Source organism: Anser cygnoides, chromosome 1 (assembly GCF_040182565.1).
Source record: "Anser cygnoides isolate HZ-2024a breed goose chromosome 1, Taihu_goose_T2T_genome, whole genome shotgun sequence".
Lineage (NCBI taxonomy): Eukaryota > Metazoa > Chordata > Aves > Anseriformes > Anatidae > Anser > Anser cygnoides.
In genome coordinates, this window is record NC_089873.1 from 72,712,739 (window position 1) to 72,728,555 (window position 15,817).

Here is a 15,817-nt window from a genome sequence, read left to right on the forward strand (position 1 = left end):
ACTTTTAGAGAGCCTCGCAAAGACATCTTTTCCAACAGTACTCAAACGCTTTCTTTTCTCACTGATTGGTTTAAAGGCTCACATCCCAACACTTCTAGTACTTGAGTGTCCACCTTACAAGCCTGGGAGACTACGAATCTGTGACTGAATGAAACCCAGGAGAGCCGAGTAGGTACAAGGTAGACGAAGAGCTTGTAAAGCAGCCATCACCTTCCTTTTTCACACATGCTGGCTCTGCTGTTTCCTGCGCTCATTTCCCCTCATCCTCCTCCCTAAACCCAGAACAGACTGTCTGCTGGCAGGCTTCCTGAAGGAAAGTGCAATTGCCTCCACTCCTTTTCCTGCTTTGCCTTTCCTCTTTTGGGCCAGACCAAAGCCTTGCCCTTGCTGCTGCTTTCCTGCTGACTTTTCCCTTCTAGCGGCGTCTCTGCTGCCATGCCAACCGGCTGTGAGCGATCAATCCCCTTTATTCCTCTGGTTCCGTGCGGCCGTTTCGCAGTGCTCTGCAGAACCTGCGGCACCCAGAGGAGCTTTTTGCTTTTCTCCCCCAGCCCCGGCCCCGGCCCCGGCTCCGGCCACGCTGCCCCGTGGGCTCTCAGCACCCCCGGGGCTCCTCCGGCCCGGCCCGGCCCGGCCCGGCCCGGCCCGGCCCGGCCCCTGGTCGCGCCGCTCCCCTCCCCTCCGCCCCGCCGGACCTTGCAGTCCCTCAGCGGCGCCATCGCTCCGCCGCTGCTCCTCGGACCCGGCCCTCGCGACTCGGCAGCTCCCGGCCCGCAGGAGGAGGGGCTGCGGCCGGGGAGGGCGGGGACGCCAGAGGCGGCGGCGGGGCCGGGTTGGGGCATCTCAGCCCGCCGGCGCCGCTCCCTGCCGAGCCCCCGGGACCGCCGCTGGGGCGCACTGCTCCTGTCGGCCACGCTGGGCCCGGCCGCCCCGGGGCGCCTCTGCAGCCCGGCGGCTTTCTTGCCCTGCCGCCGGGGCCGGGGGGCAGGGGCCGGGCTCCGCGGAGCGGGTTCCGAGCTGTGGCCGTTAGACCCCGCCGGCGGCTGGGGCTTTTCGGCTGGCTCCCGCCCTGCCGACCGCAGTGCCGGTGCTCCCCGGGGCCCTCGGGGCGCTGCCGCCATGCCTCTGCACCCTGCTCTCCTCCTTCCGCTGCTCGGCTTGTTTCTCCAAGCCCTGCTAGCCCCTGCTCCCCGCCTGCAGCCACCACCGCTGCTGCTCACCTGCCCGGGCCCTCACGTACACGTCTCCCGAGGGCATGACACTCAGGGCTGCGTTGCATGCCCGGGGAGCGGCACTGTGACACTGCGCTACCAGCCGGCCCCAGGAGCGGGACCCAAGGCCGAGAAGGGAGGGATGCAGCCGCCAGCCCCACCACACTGCCTCTGGTACCTCAACTCAGCCCGAGCGACGAGCACCTCTGGCTGGGCAGGGCAGGTCACGCTACACACAGGCCTCCCGAGGCCTGGACACGTTCCTCTGCCCGCAGCCTCTGGCCTCGTCACGGTGCAGTGCTCGTCCAGTTTGTGCTCGGCACCCACGTGTCTTCACCGCAACATCAGTGTCGTGATGCTGTCAAGACGTGCTGTCCTCAACAGCACAGGCATGTGCAGCAATCACAGAGGAGGTGCCCCACGGTTGGTTCGTCGCTCTGCACCACCCTTCCACCCAGAAGAAGACGCAGGACTTGTGGCAGAAGGGAGCGGCACCCCGAGGGGACTCGTGCCAGCTCTCTTCAGGCTCGCGGTCAGTGATAGCACCCCGAGAACAATGGAAATGGCGGTGCTTCGACAGGCAGCAGCCTGTAAGCTAAACTCTGTCATAATTCAAAAGCCTCTTCACATGTCTGTCATACATCAGAAAAGGGGCATGACTTTCTACCTGTATGCCAGAGTGCTAGTAGACTGCAGCCTCAGCTTGTCTATAAAGCCGCAGTGGATATTCTATGCTGTTCCGGACATGAAAACGAATCCAGACTGGGACAAACCTTTAAATGTGTCCTTCCTGCACGGTGCAGACACGGTACAGCTAACTGTCCCCGGTTGTACTCTGAATTACGGCACGTATCAGGTTTATTTTACTGCTACAGTGTATGTGCTTGGGACTAAAAGATATTTCAGTCGCACGGACAGAGTTTTCCTTCAGATCGAGAGAAGTGATCTAGTGGCAAATATCGCTGGAGGCACGTACCGGACGGTGGGTTTCTCGGATCGTTGGACTCTTGATGGCTCCGCGTCCTACGACCCCGATTCGCAGGAGGTGCTCGAGGGAATCATGTTTACTTGGTACTGCACTAAAAAGGTGTCGGACTATGAGACCATGAAAGTTAGCGCAGGACAGAAATGTCATCACTCCCAGAGGGACTTGAAATGGCCAACACCTACGGGTTCCATTCAAGCAGTGCCACCAGAATTCCTCTCAGGAAACGCTGCATACCACTTCCTTCTGGTCATTCAGAAGGACAGTAGAAAGAGCTATGCCAAGCAGACCGTAGACGTGAAGCCTGGCTCCCCTCCTCTTCTGGCCGTGGCATGCCTTGAGAACTGTGGCAGCACTGTCATTCCGACGGAGAGGTTTACATTGTTGGGAAAATGCCTAAACTGTCCAACAAAGAGCCAGCCAGTCTACCTCTGGTCCCTTTGTTTGGAAAACTCTACCGAAATCCGCTTTGACTGGTCTTCCAGGACTTCAACGGGCAGGTCTGGTCCTTACCTCTCTATACATGCTCTGACCTTTACAAATACTGCACATCAGTCATACACGCTGCTCTTAAAAGTGACCACTCGGGGCGGTGGGTCAGCACTCTACAGATATGCATTCAGAGTGAATTCTCCTCCCAGGGCTGGAAAGTGCAGCATCAGCCCACACCGGGGTACAGCCTTTCGGACTAAATTTGTTGTCCAGTGCAATGGATTTTCCGACAGCAACTTACCTCTGACATATAAAGTAATAGTAGCTTCTGATGTATCCCAGACCGCCAAAATAAGCTCAGTGGAGAAAAACACTTTTGGCACCATTCTGTACATTGGCTATCAGCCTAGAACTCCTCCATCTTTCCTGCCGGTTGGCATGCCCTCTCGGAAGTCTACTTTGACCCTGTATGTTCAAGTCAGTGATTCTCTTGGGGCATTTACCCAAGTGAGCTTATATATCCGAGTGGAGAACCCTGTGAAGAGTCGACCACTAGCTGTCATCTTTCATGAAATGCTTGCCTCAGTGAGCGGTTTAAGCGCACCCATGACAGCTTATCTCCAGACCGGAGACTATTTTAATGCTGGTTATTTGGCTTATCTTGCAGCCTCAGTCCTCAACTATATTAAAGCTGCACCAACAATCCAGATACCCAAGGCTCAGTTTCGGGAAAGCCTGATTAAAACAGCTCTAAATATTTCGGTTGAGAGCATGATGGAAATCAACCAAGTAGTTGCCTCCCTTTTTCAAGTCACAGAGGAACCGGAGGAAGTGAACATTCGTTCACAAGAGATTGCCATTACAAAACTGACCGAAGTAACGAGAGTGCTGAAAATACAGAGGAATGAGAGCCACTGGTCTGAACAAACAGAAATTCAGACCAGCGGAATACTAAGGTGCTTGTCCAACATCCTGAGGGCTGCTCTTCTGCCTCGCAGGAATGTCAATGTTGGTGGAGTCATGCAAGTCTTCTCCATCATGGAAAACTTAACAGAGATAGTTTTCCAGGGCAAAGTCCCCGGAGAGACAGACACTGTCATGGAAACGAAAAACTGGAACATCACTTTGAAGAAGGATGAAAACTGGAATGTCACCAATGTGTTCTCAGCCACAGAAACCTGCAGGAATTGTTTCTATCCAACACTGCAAAAAGGACAGAATTCAAGTCTGCCCCGCAACACTGTCATTTCCACTGCAGTTTTTGAGTTTGATGAGAATCCTTTCCCATGGCTAGGTTACACATCAGAAATTGCAACAACCGTCTTGGGCTTCAAGATGGCAGAGACCAAGGCTAATGGAGATCTGCAAGGGATCCTGCCTGAAGAAGCGGACATTCTTATTGCAAGGAAGGATACTGAATCATCAACTTTTCCATTAGCAGTGGGACCTGATAGAACAGAAACCTACACTACTGGAGGATTTAGTCTTGAAGTGAACAGAAATACCAAGATTATATACGTCCAAATCCTGACAAAATTAAAAGTGACCTTCCAGGTGGTAGTGTTTACAAACACAAACATCACTCAAGCTTTTCCCATAGCCTCTTTTGATTCTTTTCCCGATATGCCGACGGTTGCAAGCAAAACCAAGACGGCTAATGCAGACTGTAACATCAAGGCTCCTTATGTTATCTGTCTCCCAGAGTCACTGCTGAAAGCTGCAGCTCAAGGAAGTAGTGCCGAGAGTCAGAACATCTCTATTGTCTTGCTGACGCCCTACCTTGCAAGGTATCCAACCACGGGGCTGGTGAGCATCAACATTTTCAGTGACCAGTGCTTGTTTCTGGGTGGAGTTCAAAATCAGTGGAGGGAAGACCTGTGCAGGCTTGGCCCCTTGACTGACTGGCAGAGGGTACACTGCATCTGCAAGATGAAGCAGAGTCACAGAAGCCTGTCAGTTCATGTGGCCTCAAATACATCCACATTTGACATCAGGTTCCTGGCAGCCAAAGTAATAGTTACTCCCAACACTGTGGACCTGGAGAAAATGCTCATAGCAGACATCCCTAAAAATCCTGTGACACTTTTAACGGTGCTCTTCGTTCTTGCAGTCTACTTGCTCTTGTCCATCTGGGCCATGCAAAAAGACAGGGCTGACAGGGCCAGCAAAGACAAGATTATAGTTCTGCCTGACAACGACCCCTCGGACAAAGAGAGCTTTTTGGTCACCTTATACACAGGCAGTCGCTGGGGAGCTGGAACCAAAGCTGACGTTTTTCTCCAGCTTATCGGTCAGAACGGCACAAGCGATGTCCACTGCTTACAGCACCCACAGGTTCCTTCTTTCCGTCAAGGAAGCACTGACTGCTTTCTCTTGACTACCGGGGAACGCTTAGGAGACATCTGTGCCTTCAGGGTCTGGCACAATAACAGAGGCCCATCTCCTGGATGGTTCTTAAGCAGAGCCAAAGTTGAAAACACGTCCACTCGGAAGACCTGGTTCTTTATGTGCAGGAAGTGGCTTTCTCTCGACAAGGGAGATGGCTTACTGGAAAGGACATTTTTTGTCACAAACCCCAAAGATCTCCTACCCAGAAAGGACTACTTTTTGATCCATCTCTCCCATAGTCTGACAGAGGGCCATCTGTGGCTCTCGATTTTTGCCCGTGTTCTTAATGGCAATTTCACCAGGCTCCAAAGGTTATCTTCATGTTTAACAATGTTGTTATTAAAGCTGCTCGTTAACATTATGTTCTTTAATGCTGACAAGGAAGAACAATCTCCAATACACTTGAGGTACTTGAGATCGATAATAGTAGGAATTGAATGTGCTTTGGTTACGATGCCTGTGGAGATGGTTATCATTGCCTTATTTAAGTATTCCCAGAAAGACCCAACCAGAAGTCCACCCCTCCTTTCTGGAAGGCTTAAAAACTGGAAGGAACCTTTGCAAAAATGGTACCTCTCAGAAACTTCAGCACAATCCAGGAATAATAATACCCTGGAGAACTTTCCTGGTCCCAGCAATGCACAGGGCCCGCTGCCTCACCAAAGGACGAGCAACCAACGAGCTCCCCAGAACTGGAGCAACTCCCCCGTTTCTGAAAGAGATGCAAATGCAACTGGAGCTGAGGAGCAGACGGCCAAAAAGAATTCCCCTCCAAAGGCTCAGGCCTTGCAGAGAGGGCCACCATCCAATTCCAGTTTCAATAAAAACTCTGCAGAAGAAGGGGGCAACTTTTTGAAAGAAATCAAGCCGCTAAATGTCACCTCCAGGCCCTTTCGCAAGACACCACAGGTGGTTTTTTGTTGGTGGTGCGTCTACCTCTCGTGGGCATTGGTTATAGCTGTAACTGGTGTATCGTCATTTTTCATTGTACTGTATGGTTTGTCTTACGGCTACCAGACTTCAATGGAGTGGTTTTTGGCATCAGCAGCCTCCTTTATTCAGAATGTGTTTTTCCTTTCTGTCCTAAAAATCGTTTGTTACTCAGCTTTGAATACACTTCGTCCTAAATGCTGTGAAAACATTCCATGGTTAACTCAGGAAAATCATTCTGAGATTAAGCTGGACAAGGAAACACTGAGTGAAGATGAGATGAGGGAGAAGCGCTTTAAACTTGCCCAAATCAGAGGCACCAAGCAGTATAAGCCTTTAGAAGCTGATGAAATTGCAAAGATGCTGAAAAGGGCAAAAATTAAAGCCAAGGCTTTCATTTTCATACGAGATTTCATTAGCCACCTTGTCTTTTTAGCTCTGGTATTACATTTTGCCTATTCCAGTGAGAACACCAACGTTTTTCACTACAACCAATTTATTCAGAACCAGTTCTCTCCCAGACTCTCCCCTGTGGACAAGATAGAAGATATTTACACGTGGATGGATGATATCTTCTTGCCCTTGATCCACAACAACGTTCAGCCTTCCTTCCTTCCTGAGAGCTGGTCCAAAATTATTGGTTTGCCTAGGATGAGGCAAATACGGGCTAAACAGACTGAGAAAAAATGTTTCCATCCTCACAGCTTTGTAAATAAATTTGTGATCAGCGAAAGCCACTGTCTTCACAAATACGGCAGGGACACTGAAGAGAAAGGTGACTATGCTGGCAGTTGGTCAAAGATTTCCAACCAGTCTGTTTCCAAGGATGCCAGCAGTCGGCTTGGGTTTACTTACCAGCCAAACAGGACTCCGTGGAGTTATTACTCATTTGGCAATTTGCACACATACAAATCCGGAGGTTACACCTTTTACTTTTTCCCCGAAGAAGGAAGACATAATTCAACAACAAGGCTGGATTTGCTGCAAAAGAGTCATTGGATCGATGAAGATACGTGGGCTCTGATCATTGAACTAACTACATTTAACTCCGATGTGCAGCTCTTCTGCAGTATCTCAGTCATATTTGAACTTTCGCACCTGGGGATCATAAAACCAAGTTTGTCAGTACGCTCTTTTGCACTCCCCATTTTTCATCAGCAAACAAAAGGTCAACAACTGCTTTTTGTTGTTTTTGTTGCCTTTCTGTTCATTTACATTGGAGATGGCCTTTACATCATTGTGCGAGGGAAAAAAAATACTAAAACCCCTTCTAACTTAATTAATTTTGGCTTAGTATCAACATTCCTCCTTTTTGTTCTTTTAAGGGTCCTAAAGTTTAAGATGGGAGCTGATATAGTGAAGTTCTACTTACTTCACCCAAATGATTTCATTCCTTTTCATGCAGTTTGTCATTTAGATCAGATTTTAAGGATTACTATGGGCTTCTTGGCATTTCTTGTAGTTTTGAGAACTCTAAAATATTCTCAATTCTTTTATGATGTGCACCTGGCACAGCGATCAATCATGACAGCTCTTCCTGTAATCTTCTCTATGGCTCTTGTATTGGTGGTGTACCTCTTTGTATTTATGGCCTTTGGCTACCTTGTGTTTGGCCAGCATGATGACAATTACAATAGTATGATTCGCTCAGCTCAGACTATATTCTCTTACAGTGTTTTAGCTTTCAGAGATACTGACTTTTATTCCAACAGGTTGCTGGGTGGTCTGTTCCTAGCCTCTTTCATGTTCGTGATGATCTGTCTTTTTATCAATCTTTTCCAAGCTGTTATTATATCTACCTACAGAGATATGAAACAACCTGTATATGAAGAACCATCTGATGAAGCCCAAGCAGTTGCTTTTGTATTACAAATGCTTAGAAAGATACTGTGTTATCTGATCTGTAGAACAGCCAAAGCAAGTGAACCCAATCTTTTTCACAGCGTGCTCTATGGCCAGCCTCAGAAGAGATGTCAGCAACATTTAGGCCTCAAGAACAGAAAAATAAAAGGAAAAAAAATGGTTTATCTTGTCATATGAACAATGCAAGATTTCATATTCCAGGTCAACTGTACTCTGTAATACTTATGTTTACTGTTACACTTATGTTTCAAATAAATGTTCATAAATACTTTTATTTTCATAATATTATTTTCATAATAAATTATTATTATTATTTTATTTTCATATCTTTTTTTTGTATGTTTTAACATTCAACCCCTTGCTACTGATTGTGCTTAGAGTTTCTCAGCTGAGAGAAATTGTGCTGAGAATTTAACATGGTATGACCTGACAATTAAAATTATTCATATCGCTGCATTTGTATTTGCAGGCAGATGGCTTCGTTAACATCTAACTTCTGGGCATTAACATTTGGCTGCAGAATACCATTTTATAGAGCCTCATTTTTTTTTTCTTTTAGTAGAATTGTGTATTTTAAAACTCTATCCCCATACCAGTCAGTATATTACAATCTGTAGATGAAGACTAACCAAGGTAAACTGCTACAGGCAAGATGGAGAACTTGCTTTGCTCTCATCAAAAACAAAACACACAGGAAAGGAGTGGAAAACTACCAGTCAGATGCTCCTTATATCCGCAGAAGTATACTTTACAAAATGCAACTGCAACGACACACTTCACCCTCTGCTGGTGATACAGTTGATCCCTGTGGGACCACCTATAACAAAGACTCGCTTCCTCCTTACTATATATTATTTATTTATTAGTACTATTATCTAAATGTAGGCCTGCATTTTGTTAGAAAAAGTGGGCTTACCATCAAAAGCACTGACAAAACTACCTACTCATGCAGCTTCCTTGGTACTACCCTTTGGGTTTTTACAAACTATTGGTACATTATTTAACTGAGAAAACAAAACGAAACAACAAGAAAACAACAACAACAACAACAACAACAAAAAAACAAAAACGAGTGGTTTTGAAAATTGATCTTGCCATATGCAGGCAGAAAAAACAAAAAGAACCTTGCTGGTACACTTAGAAAAAAATTCTTATTCATAAGACTGGGGAATTTTCCACACAGTTTACTTTGAATACAGAAGGATCACAGCATAGATAGCCAGGCTTGTTCTATGGCCAGCGATGCACCACCTTGATTTCTTCAAGGAGGCAGCTGACCGCGTGAGAGAAATCACAAAGTCTGTGAACACACCTTCCTGATTGGGGAGAACAGCCGGACTTGTCAGCATCACTGATAAGCACCAGCCTTGGGCAAAGGGGAGTTGAGCAGCTTGTTCTTGTCTATCTCTTTCACTAACTTTGTGGATCAAGGTCCGCAAGCATAAAAATCATCTGTTTGGCAGATGATAAAATAATTGTTTCTGAACCTTGGAGACTGAAAAGGTCTCCATGGGCCGCAGCCTCCTCCAGGCCACATCCACCTGCTCCACCGGGGGCTCCTCCATGGGCTGCAGCGTGTAGATCTGCTCTGCCATGGGACCCATGGGCTGCAGGGGAAGAGCCTGCTCCACCAGGGACCTCTCCACAGGCTGCAGGAGAAATTCTGCTCTGGCACCTGAAGCACATCCTGCCCTCCTTCTGCACTGACCTTGGGGTCTGCACAGCTGCTTCTCACTCCTCCCTCCCAGCTGCTGTTTTGCAGCAGTTTTTTCCCTTTATTAAATCTGCTCCCACAGATGCACAACCAACATCGCTCACTGGATCAGCTCTGGCCAGGGGCAGGTCTGGTTCAGAGAACTGGTTCTGAATAAGTGGGTTGTAATGAACACTGTTGGTTTTCTCAGTGGAACAGGCAAAAATTAATAGCAGAGCTAAAAAGACAAGGTGGCTGATGAAATTTGTTTGAAAACAAAAGCCCTGACTTTCATTTTTGCTCTTCCCAGCATCTTTGCAATTTCACCAGCTTCTCAAGGCTTACGCTGCTTGATGTCTCAGATTTGGGCAAGCCTAACGTGCTTCTCCCTCATCTCATCTACATTCAGCATTTCCTTACCCAGCTTAATCTTGGAATAATTTTTCTGACTTAACCACGTAATGTTTTCACAGCATTTTGGACAACATTTTGGATGAATCGCTCTCATAGCTGAGACAGAAAAGGTTTTAGGATATGAAAGAAGAACACTCTTGAAAAAGGAGGTTGCTGATCCAAACAGCCACTCGATTGATGTCTGGTAGCCGTAAGACAAACCGTATAGGACAATGAAAAATGATGATACCCCAATTATGGCTAGAACTAATGCCCACGAGAGGTAGACTCACTGCCAACCAAGATCTAAGTGTGGTCTCTTGTGAAAGAGCCTGGAGGTGAGGCCTACTGGCTTGCTTCCTTTCAGAAAGTTGCCCCCTTCTTCTGCAGAGTCCTTCTGGGCCAAGGCACGAGGAGAAGGTTCCCTCTGGGAAAGTTTAAATAGGGCAACGATAATCTTTTCCAGATGCCAGGTCACCAAAAATTCCTTTTATAAGTTCCTTTTATAATGGATCTCAGGTACCTCAAGTGCATTGGAGATTGTTCATTCTTGGCCACTTTGAAGAACATGATGTTAAAGAGCAATTTCAGTAATAACATTGCTACCCAACAAGATAACCTTTGGAGCCTGGTGAAAATGCCAGTGGGAAAGTGAGCAAATATTGAGATCCGCACATGGCCCTCTCTCAGATGATTGGAAAGATGGATCAAAAAGCAGTCCTTTCTGGGTAGGGGGTCTCTGGGGCTTGTGACAAAAAATGTCCTTTCCAGTAAGCCATCTCCCTTGTCGAGAGAAAGCCACTTCCTGCACATAAAGAACCAGGTCTTCCGAGTGGACGTGTTTTCAACTTTGGCTCTGCTTAAGAACCATCCAGGAGATGGGCCTCTGTTATTGTGCCAGACCCTGAAGGCACAGATGTCTCCTAAGCGTTCCCCGGTAGTCAAGAGAAAGCAGTCAGTGCTTCCTTGACGGAAAGAAGGAACCTGTGGGTGCTGTAAGCAGTGGACATCGCTTGTGCCGTTCTGACCGATAAGCTGGAGAAAAACGTCAGCTTTGGTTCCAGCTCCCCAGCGACTGCCTGTGTATAAGGTGACCAAAAAGCTCTCTTTGTCCGAGGGGTCGTTGTCAGGCAGAACTATAATCTTGTCTTTGCTGGCCCTGTCAGCCCTGTCTTTTTGCATGGCCCAGACGGACAAGAACAAGTAGACTGCAAAAATGAAGAGCACCGTTAAAAGTGTCACAGGATTTTTAGGGATGTCTGCTATGAGCGTTTTCTCCAGGTCCACCGTGTTGGGAGTAACTATTACTTTGGCTGCCAGGAAACTGATGTCAAATGTGGATGTATTTGAGGCCACATGGACTGACAGGCTTCTGTGACTCTGCTTCATCTTGCAGATGCAGTGTACCCTCTGCCAGTGGCCAAGCCTGCACAGGTCTTCCCTCCACTGATTTTGAACTCCACCCAGAAACAAGCACTGGTCACTGAAAATGTTGACGCTCACCAGCCCCGTGGTTGGATACCTTGCAAGGTAGGGCGTCAGCAAGACAATGGAGATGGTCTGACTGTTGGCACCAGTTCCTTGAGCTGCAGGTTTCAGCAGTGACTCTGGGAGACAGATAACGTAAGGAGCCTTGATGTTAAAACCTGCATTAGTCCAGGATATGCCTTTGGTGATATTTGCCTGTAGATCAGTTCTCCAGGGAAGAGGAGCACTTCGTGGTTGCACCTCGAGTACTGTGTTCAGTTTTGGGCCCCTCACTACAAGAAGGACATCGAAGTGCTCGAACGAGTCCAGAGAAGGGCAACGAAGCTGGTGAGGGGTCTGGAGAACAAGTCTTAAGAGGAGCAGCTGAGGGAGCTGGGGTTGTTCAGCCTGGAGAAGAGGAGGCTCAGGGGCGACCTTATCGCACTCTACAGGTACCTTAAAGGAGGCTGTAGTGAGGTGGGGGTTGGTCTGTTCTCCCACGTGCCTGGTGACAGGACAAGGGGGAATGAGCAAAGTTGTGCAAGGGGAGGTTTAGGTTGGATATTAGGAAGTACTTCTTTACTGAAAGGGTTGTTAGGCATTGGAATAGGCTGCCCAGGGAAGTGGTTGAGTCACCATCCCTGGAGGTCTTTAAAGGACGTTTAGATGTAGAGCTTAGTGATATGGTTTAGTGGAGGACTTGTTAGTGTTAGGTCAGAGGTGGGACTAGATCATCTTGGAGGTCTCTTCCAGCCTAGATGATTCTGTGATTCTATGTTTCTGTGGTGGGAGGCCTGTCTGCAGCATGGCCTGCCCTGCTCAGTGAGAGGTGTTCTTCACCCAGGCTGAGTTCGGGTACCAGAGGCAGCGTGGTGGGGTTGGTGGCTGCATCTCTTTCTTCTCTGGCTGGTAGCGCAGCGTCACGGTGCTGCTCCCCAGGCATGAGATGCAGTCGTGGGTGTTGCGTCATTGAGAGACGTGTCCATGAGGGCCCAGGCAGGTGAGTAGCAGGGGTGGTGGCTGCAGGTGGGGAGAGGAGGATCGCAGGGCTTGATGGAACAAGCCGAGCAGCAAAAGAAGCAGAAAAGTGTGCAGAGACATGTCAGTAATGACCTGAAGACCAAGAGGGAGCACTGGCATTGCAGTGCTGCCTGCAAGTGGGAACCAGCCAAGGAGTCCCAGCTGTTAGTTGGTGTCCTTAGAGATCAGAACGTGCTCCATGGAGACCAGGACCTGTCCCCCTCCTCCCCGGCACAGCTGGCAAGGGGGCCTGGTACAGTTGCCATCCATGTCCCTTGGGCAGCAGCTGCCCGCTCCTGGGCTGCCTTGGCCCTGGTGTGCTGGGGCAGGCAGGAAAGCTGCCCACCAGCAGATGTTCCACCACCGTCCTTGGTAGCATACTTACAGAACAGCAGAAAGGCTGAGCCTTGAAGGGACCTGTTTCTCAACCAGGTTCACCTAGAGCAGGTTTTCCTGGACCACGCCATGGTGGTTTTGGTGATCTCTAATGAGGAGACTACACAACCTCTCTGGGCTACTTGTGCCAGTGCTCTGTCACCTGCACAGCACGGAAGGGTTCCTGATATTCAGAGGGAACCTCCTGTCTGCCAGTTTGTGCGCACTGACTCTTGTCCCCTGGCACTGGGCACTACTGAGAAGAGCCTGACTCCATCTTCTTTGCACCCTCCCTTCAGGTATTCATAGACATTGATGAGTTCCCTCTGAGACTCTGCAGAGTCCCGGCCCTCTCAGCCTCTCTTCACAGGAGAGGTGCTCTAGTCCCTTCATCAGCCTCAGGTCCCTTTGTTGGACTTGCTCCTGTATATCCACGTCTCTTTTAGTGAGGGGCCCAGAGCTGGACATAGTGCTCTAGGTGTGGCCTCACCAGTGCTGAGCAGAGGGGAAGGATCACCTCCCTCGACCTGCTGGTAATACTTAACCTAGTGTAGCCCAGGATACCACTGGCCTTCTTTGTGACAAATGCACACTGCCTGCTCATATTCTACTTGGTTTCCACCAGGATGCCCAGGTCCTTTTCTGCCACGCTGCTTTCCAGCTGGGCAGCCCCTAGCATATGGGGGTACATGGGGTTGTTTCTCCCCAGATGCAGGACTTCATGCTTCTCCCTGTTGAACTTCATGAGTAGTGCAGCCAATACAAGAGAACATTAACTTCCTGTCAGATCGTTTGTCCAGATCCCTTATCCAAGTTCCTCCAGATGGCAGCATGACCCCGTGGTAAATCAGCCACTCCTAGCAGTTCCATGTCATCCACGAACTTGCTGGGGGCGCCCTCTTCCCCATGATCCAGATCATTAATGAAGATGTTAAACGAGACTGGGCCCAGTAGTAAGCCCTGGGGTACCTTGCTAGTTACTGGTCTCCAGCTGGACTTTGTGCCACTGATCACCCCGCTCTGGGCCTGGCCATCCAGGCAGTTTTCAATCACCTCACTGCCCATCAGACTGATAACATCGGGAGCTTGTGTAGGAGGGTTTTACAGGAGACAGCATAAAAGGCCTTGCTGAAATCCATGCAGAATATATCCACTGCTTTCTCTTCATCCAACAGACCAGGCATTTCACCATATAAGTTTATAAAGCTGGTCAGGCCTGACTTCCTCTTGGTGCATCCGTGCTGACTACTCTTGATTTTCTTGTCATTCGTGTGCCTGGAAATAGTTTCCTGGGTTAGTTGCTCTATCTCTTTCCCAAAGTTTGAGGTTAGGCTGACAGGTCTGTAGTTCCCTGCCTCGTCCTTCCTGACCTTCTTGAAGATAGGGGTGACATTTGCTTTTCTCTAGTCTTCAGGCACTTCCCCAGCTGCCATGAACGATCAAAGATTATTGTGAGTGGCCTTGCAATGAGAGCAGCCAGCTCCCTCCACACTTGTGGGTGCATGGCATCAGGACCCACGGACTTTGGAATGTCCAGTTTGCTGAAGTATTCCCCGACCTGATCCTCTTCCACTCAGGGTACATCTTCCTTGCTCCAGCTGTTCCCCTGGTCTCTGTGACCTGGCATTCCTGAAGGCTGGTCTTGATAGTACAGACGGAAGCCAAGGCAGCATGAAGGGGGTAGGTTTAGGGTTAGGGTTAGGGCTAGGGTTAGGGCTAGGGTTAGAGTTAGGGTTAGGGTCAGGGTCAGGGTCAGGTTCAGTTTCCGGGTTAGGGTCAGGTTTAGGGTAGGGGTCAGGGTTAGGTTCTGTTTTAGGTTAAGGGTTAGAGATAGTATCATGGTCAGGGTTAGGGTGCAGGTCTGGGGTAGGGTCCGGTTCTGGGTTAGGTTCTGGGTTTGGATAACTGTCTGTGTCCAGGTTAGGGTCATGGTCCGGTCAGGGTTAGATTTAGGATTAGGCTTAGGGTCAGGGTTAGGGTCGGGGTCAGGTTCAGGGTAAGAGTCAGGGTTAGGGTCAGGGTTAGGCTACGGGTCAAGGTCAGGGTTAGGTTCAAGATTGGTTTCAGGTTCAGGGTTGGTGTCAGGTTTAGGTTTAGGACCTGGACCCGGACCCAGACCCTTACCCGGACCCAGACCCTAACTCCAAACCGGATACTAACCCTGAACCTAATCCTGACCTGTCTATGGGTCAAGGTCAGGGTTAGGTTCAAGGTTGGTTTCAGGTTCAGGGTTGGGGTCAGGTTTAGTGTTAGGGTCAGTATTAGGTTCAGGTTAATGTCCCGGTTAGGGTCAGGATTAGGTTTAAGGTCAGGGTTAGGGTTAGGGTTAAGGTTAGTGTCAATATTAGGGTCTGGTTAAGGGTCTGGGTTAGGGTCTGGTTAATTTCTGGGTCCGGGTTAGGGTCCGGGTAAGGGTGCGGGTCTGGGTTAGGGTCACGGTCCAGCTTAGGGTTAGGGTTAGAGTTAGGGTCAGGGTTAGGGTCAGGTTTAGGGTTAGGTTTCGGTTAAGGGTCAGGGTGAGGGTTAGTGTCCAGTTTAGGGTCCAGGTTAGAGTGCATGTTAGTGTCCGGGTCCAGGTTATGGTCAGTATCCAGGTAGGGTTAGGGTTCGGGTTAAGGTCAGGGTTAGGGTTAGGGTCAGGGTCAGGAAGAGTGTGGGGGTCAGGGTTACGGTCAAGGTTATTTTCAGGGTTAGGGTTAAGGTCAGGGTCCAGGTTAGGTTTCGGGCAAGGGTCAGGGGTAGTGTTAGTGTCAGGGTCAGGCTTAGGGTCAGGTTCAGGGTTAGGGTCAGGTTCTGTCGTTGAGCCACTTGCTAAACATGGCTCATGCCTGTAGATGTTTTCCCAGTGCTTTCCTGCACTCTTCTTACAAAGCACACCACAGAACATCTCTCATATATGCGCATCTGTAATTTATACATGCCTGAGTAGGTTTCACTTCCTTCCCTATGTATGCTAACTTCAAGTAATATATGCAACAAAAGAATTGTTTGCAGGTCTAAAACTTTCTCACCCATTCCTTTCAAAAAATACAAAATTCAGTAGATCAAATGTTCTAGGAA

General features: G+C 48.9%; 2 protein-coding genes across 2 annotated transcripts in view; one reads left to right on the top strand and one right to left on the bottom strand.

Annotated features, from left to right (window-relative positions):
• The window catches only part of LOC136789683 (tetratricopeptide repeat protein 38-like), a 22,377-nt gene extending 21,256 nt beyond the window's left edge, over positions 1-1,121 (bottom strand). Inside the window, exon 1 of the mRNA XM_066990315.1 lies at positions 696-1,121. Within this exon, the coding sequence (XP_066846416.1) occupies positions 696-1,121 (426 nt within the window). The remainder of the gene's footprint in view (positions 1-695) is intronic.
• LOC106029439 (polycystin family receptor for egg jelly) lies at positions 1,120-8,071 on the top strand. The gene has a single exon (XM_066990286.1). It carries the CDS (start codon positions 1,120-1,122, stop codon positions 7,984-7,986), a length of 6,867 nt encoding a protein of 2,288 aa, XP_066846387.1. The 3' UTR covers positions 7,987-8,071.
• Positions 8,072-15,817: the final 7,746 nt, after the last annotated feature.